We start from the raw sequence: 5,615 nt of genomic DNA on the forward strand, positions 1-5,615 counted from the left end.
CTGTTTTTTCGACATAGAATATCAACAGTTTTGCGCACATTTGTAATGGAAACGCAGCTAGACACTGCTGGGTTCAGTCAACGTGAAAGAAATGTAATTTTGTCCTGATCTTCAGGGTTTACCTGGCTCACCAGGAGTACAAGGAGAAACGGGGCTTGAAGGGGTAGGACCAACAGGAGTGAAGGTGAGTTAACTTCACTGGCAGCACTGTGGTCCAACTGGGGGGGCAGGTAACATGAAGCGTTACTTGTTTGATACAAACATAAATTAATGCTTTACTGTGGCAGATATGATAGATTTTTATTAAGTGATTAGAACTCTGTGCAGCAACAGATGATGTAAGACCAGTTCTGTGCGACTCTAATGTGACTGGGAGTGTGCTGGTTTTCTCTTTGTCTTTGTCCATAATGGATTGAAGACATGTCCTGGTGACCCTGTAATGGACACCAGTGGACATTGGTTGTTTCCCATTTACTTGTACATGCAAATGTTTTTATTACATTTTAATAGTTTTTCCCCAAGTCTTTTTACTTCCATGTGTTGTTTTTACATTGTTGTCTTCTATTTTTATTTTACCGCACGCATTTCTGCCTCATTATGTAAATAAGGTGGGCGGGGCTTCTTGGGTCAGCTTCTCTCCTGTTGGTCAGCAGACAGGAAGGAGCAGGATCCATGTGCAGATCTGCTGTGCATGCTTGTGCTGCCTCAGTTTGTGGGAGCAGCAGTTCACTTTAGTGTACTGTGTCAATACAACCAGTTTGTTAAATTGATTTGTCTTTATTTCTGTGTTTTTACATTTTTCTGTTCTGCCTGCACAATCAATCTGCTCATGGAGACAGAAAAATGTAAAAACGCCTCATGGAAATATAAAGACACGCAAGAAAAAAACAATTAAAACTTTAAATGAAAAAATTAAGACACAAGAATGTACTGTTTATTTATGTTTTTTAACAATAAAATTTAAATACTGTGCTAAAATATATATATAAGCTGGAAAAATCATGAAGGTCATTTTAATTATAAAACATGTGTTTTTTTAATTAATTGTTGAATTTTAGGTGTTTTTATTCATTTATTGGGGTATTTCTGTAAACACAGTAGGGACTATACGAGGTAGTTTGAATATAATAGAWAAGTAGTAAAAAGTATTGTTGCTTCTCTCGGTTTCTGTTTTAGGGAGACAGAGGCTTACCAGGTGTCCCAGGACCAGCAGGTCRTCCTGGTTTTGGACTTTATGGACCAAAGGTCAGTGTGTGGACCAYCAGTTTGTTATCTTTGTAAACATATTTCTGATTTACCCTTTAATYTTGGTTTTAGGGTTCTACAGGTCAGCCTGGACCACCTGGCCTTTCAGGGCCCCCAGGATGGGTCCTTATGGGATCAAAGGTAAGAAAAATACCAGAACTCAGACAGTAGGATCAGGTTTTATTCCTTTGTTTTTATATCGTTAAGAACTCTGGCCCTCTAGCATCATCACAGCTCCAAACGTAGAAAAACGTTCATTATTATCAGTAATTCATCCATCTTTATTCCTAGGGAGATCCTGGGTTTCAGGGCCCCATGGGCCCCAGAGGGGTACAAGGCGAAGGTCTTCCAGGGGAGAAGGTACAAAAACACAACTGCTTTGATATTTGCCTTGTGCTGRGAGGACCAGTCTCTAAATGACTGCCACACCCACAGGGCGATGGAGGCTCTCCTGGAGACAAGGGAAGGAAAGGAGACAAAGGAGACTATGGTGCACCTGGTTCCCCAGGACCTGTGGTAACAGTTTATTCCACTTTTTATTTAAAAAATCATCAAACGTTTCCTAAAAATATTCTGATGACAACTGGCTACTTCTAAGTCTTTTATTCTGAGAACAAATGTACGTTTTAGAAAGCCTCACTAATGTGTTTTATAAATGTTATTAAATACAATAAACTGCATTCAGTGRGGTTTTATAATAGGTGTGCACAACTACCAAAAAGTTAGCTTCACTAACCTCTAATCTGCTAAACACATCCAGCATTGCTTGTAAAAGTGGATAGTTTTTTTTTATTTAATCCAGGATAAACAGCATAAAAATAGTAGGTATCACTTTGTAAGAAATACATGTTCAATATCGACTGAAGTCAGATGAAAACACAAGTGTTAAATAAATTGATTTGTGAAAGGAATGAAGTCATACAACACCAGAATTCTGGACCTGAGTCAGGTTTATTTGTCACCGGGCTGACAATGAAAACCACACTGACTCAAAGACAGGAAGTTCATGTTTTTATACACGATTCTTCAATGCCTGAGTTCGCCCCCTGCTGACCTACGGCTGAATCACAGGCATTCAGACAAAGACCTCAACCTAATATTTTAAAACAGTTCACTTACAGTATGTGTTGTTTATAATACGGACATGTATCTACTCTATTTCAATTAACACATAATAGATCAAACATCATACAAATATTATAAAAAGGAAACCCTAAAACTCTGGTGTTGTTTTCTAACATCAGTACTAATCTATAATAACTATAAATTTCTTCAACTTTACAATAAGGCTCCCCTTATAGATGGCTTATGAATAGTTTATAGATAGGCTATTAATTAATCTGTAAACACTTTATAAATCATTACTAAATGTTTATTATGGATTAATTAAGGACAGGAAAGAGACAAAACTGTCTGATTTCTCACCAAATCTGTTTGTGTACATATTATTAGGTTTATAAGCACAATTATGTATTGGAAACGCATATTTTAAAAAATAATATTGAGCTATATTACTTATACATATTAACAACTGTCAAAGGGAGCCTTATTGTAAAATGTAAGACAGTACACTATTTATAAGGCTCTGGTATGACGTTAATATTATTATACTGTTCGACACTTTACAATAAGGCTCCCTTTAATTACTGTGGATATGTATAATGCAGTAATACAGTACAATATTATATGAAAAATATGTGTTTTCAATAAATTATTGTCCTTACAAGGTAGTAAACTAGTCTGAAATGTTTAAAAAGCACCTTTAGACGTGATATTTACATGAAGACATTTGTCTCACTATTTGGCAAGAAATCAGACAGTTTTGTCCCTTTCCTGTCCTTAATTAATGAATAATAAACACTTATTAATTATTTATAAAGTGTTTACAGATGAATATCTATAAACTATTTATAAGCCATATGTAAGGGGAGCCTTATTGTAAAGTGATACCAAATATAAGTTTTAAAGTTTTACACTTGTGAATTTTTATCAGACTTAAATTCAGCAGAACCTAACTTACYGGAAGCTAATCTGTTCGCTAACAGTTCCCAAACTTTGCAAWAAAGCTWATTTMCTAAATGAGAAGCTAGTTCCGCTGTTAGCGAATTAGTGGTTTATTGGAACAGTGCCCATCACTGATATGTAAAAATATTTTATTTACACAGAATTGTATGGTTGTTTACAAATTTATATAGATGTAACAACAGCTAACATAACAATGTGTTAGCTGTAGTAAAGGAAGATCATATTTCTGTAAGAACAATCGTTCATTCAGAAGCTGATGGTGGTCATAAAGTTTATAAGCTTTCCCACAAATCACTGACTCACYTGTTTGAGACTGGAGTTGAGTTTAGACCAGGGGTCTGCAACCTGCGGGTCTGGGGCCACATGTGGCTCTTTGGTCCCTCAATGTGACCAAACATAACAGAATAATTTTTTGTTTGTTTTTATACTCAACAGAAATCAATTTGTATGCAAATACGTGATCGATACTACTAATACAAAAAGTAAAACGTTAGCTTATGCTAGCCTGTCGTTTACTTAATCCAACTTCTTTCTCTCAATTACATTAGAATTACCTTTAAATAATTTTAAAACTACATAATATTAATAATTAGAAATAAATATACCTAAATAATTCAGTTGTACTAGTTTTTGTGAAACTCAGTCAAAAATATATTCAGTATTTTTCTTCTTGACATGGATATGGTCTTCATTTGCCCTGATGTGTAAAAATAATAATAATAAAATTCACAATATATTAGCTTTATAATGTCACCTGCACTGGCCGTAAAGGTTCCCAAAAAGGCCTTAAAAAGGCCCACGGCCCTTCAGTTGAAAATGACAGTTGTAGCTTTTTTGTGGCTCTGGAAACATTTTATTAGTGAGCCAAGTTGCAGAAATGGATCTTTTGAGCATAAAGGTTGCGGACCCCTGTTTTTGACAGAAGGCAGTCCAAGTTTGTCCTGGCTGCTCAGGTTGTTCAGAGAATTATCTAAAACAGGTAAGATACTACCTGCCGATAACTTCTCCACAGAACTGCGTTTGAGTGCAATGTCTTGGATCCATGTTGGAGGTTTTCTTTGTATTGAAAGCCCAAACTTCTGATAATAAAACACATTAAATCAACCTTTATTTTGATTCCAGGGCAGAATTGGAGAAAAAGGGGAACCAGGTCTGACGGTGAGGYAATGACCAGCTGTTTCCATCTTTATGGGCTTAAAATGACGTTTTCTAACCTTATTTCTCCCACACATCCAGAGAGAAGAGGTCCTTGGAATAATAAGAGAAATCTGTGGTAAAATCCAACTTTTGAGGAAATTACAAATATTTAGTAATAGTTAGTTCTCAGTTAACAGCTAATGTTTCTAATAAATGTAAGTTACTCATATAGAAACAGAAGCAGACATTAAGTGATAAAATACTAAACTAAGTCATGGATTTAATTTTTAAATTCCTGTTTTATTACTGGGTTATTGCAGACTGTATTTAATTACTGTAAAAATGTAACAGAGCACTGAGCTGTTTAAAATAAACACTTAGAACTGATCATTTTATTTTTGCTTAATTAGCTTTTTTGTGTGTTTTATAGGATTTAATGTGAAGTGCAGCAAGAKCCCCCTAGACCTGGTGTTTATGATTGACAGCTCAGAGAGAGTAGGTTCAGAGAACTTTGAGGCGGTGAAGGATTTTGTCGACGGGCTCGTTGACCAGGTGACCGTGAGCCCAGAAGCCACTCGGGTTGCTGTGGTCCTCTACAGCCATGTGAGCGTGGTGGTCCTGAGCCTGCAGCAGCAGCCTGACCTGCACCGGATCCAGAGTGCCATCAGAACAATGCCCTACGCAGGTGAGGGCACCTTCACAGGCAGCGCCATCCATCACGCCAGTCAGCTGTTCAGGGGGTCTCGGCCCGGTGCGAGGAAGGTGGCTCTGGTTCTAATGGACGGGCGGACCGATCGAAGCGATGGAGTCAAGTTTGAAGAAACCATCATGGAGGCCAAAAGAGAAGGGGTTGAAGTGTTTGTTGTAGGTGTGCTGAACAACACTGATCATCTTTACAAGGAGTTTCTGGCTGTAATTAAAACTCTTGCATCTGATGAAGACCACGCCCACCTGACGGAGGACTTCAGAATGCTGCACAGTAAGGAAGAACTTCCTGTCTTTTTCAAGCCACTTTCACAAAACTGTTCTTTGAAAAGAGAAGTGCTGGGCACCAGCCCGCTAAAGCACAAACCCGCTAATTGCAGACCTAAATATTTCATTTGTGCTTTAGCGGGCTGGTGCCCAGCACTTCTCTTTTCAAAGAACAGTTTTGTGAAAGTGGCTTGAAAAAGACAGGAAGTTCTTCCTTACTGTGCAGCATTCTGAAG

The 5,615-nt window shown here is 37.4% G+C and overlaps 1 protein-coding gene across 1 annotated transcript in view; it reads left to right on the forward strand.

The window, feature by feature from the left end:
- Nucleotides 1–5,615, forward strand: part of LOC106525302 (collagen alpha-1(XXVIII) chain) — a gene marked incomplete at its 5' end in the record, with an annotated part of 41,906 nt that overhangs the window by 17,889 nt on the left and 18,402 nt on the right. The window contains 8 exon segments of the mRNA XM_014019490.1: nt 116–184; nt 1,177–1,245; nt 1,318–1,386; nt 1,537–1,605; nt 1,681–1,761; nt 4,393–4,428; nt 4,507–4,543; nt 4,838–5,386. Coding sequence (XP_013874944.1) covers nt 116–184; nt 1,177–1,245; nt 1,318–1,386; nt 1,537–1,605; nt 1,681–1,761; nt 4,393–4,428; nt 4,507–4,543; nt 4,838–5,386 — 979 coding nt within the window.

The sequence above is a fragment of the Austrofundulus limnaeus genome, unplaced genomic scaffold (assembly GCF_001266775.1).
Source record: "Austrofundulus limnaeus strain Quisiro unplaced genomic scaffold, Austrofundulus_limnaeus-1.0 Scaffold222, whole genome shotgun sequence".
Taxonomy (NCBI): Eukaryota; Metazoa; Chordata; class Actinopteri; order Cyprinodontiformes; family Rivulidae; genus Austrofundulus; species Austrofundulus limnaeus.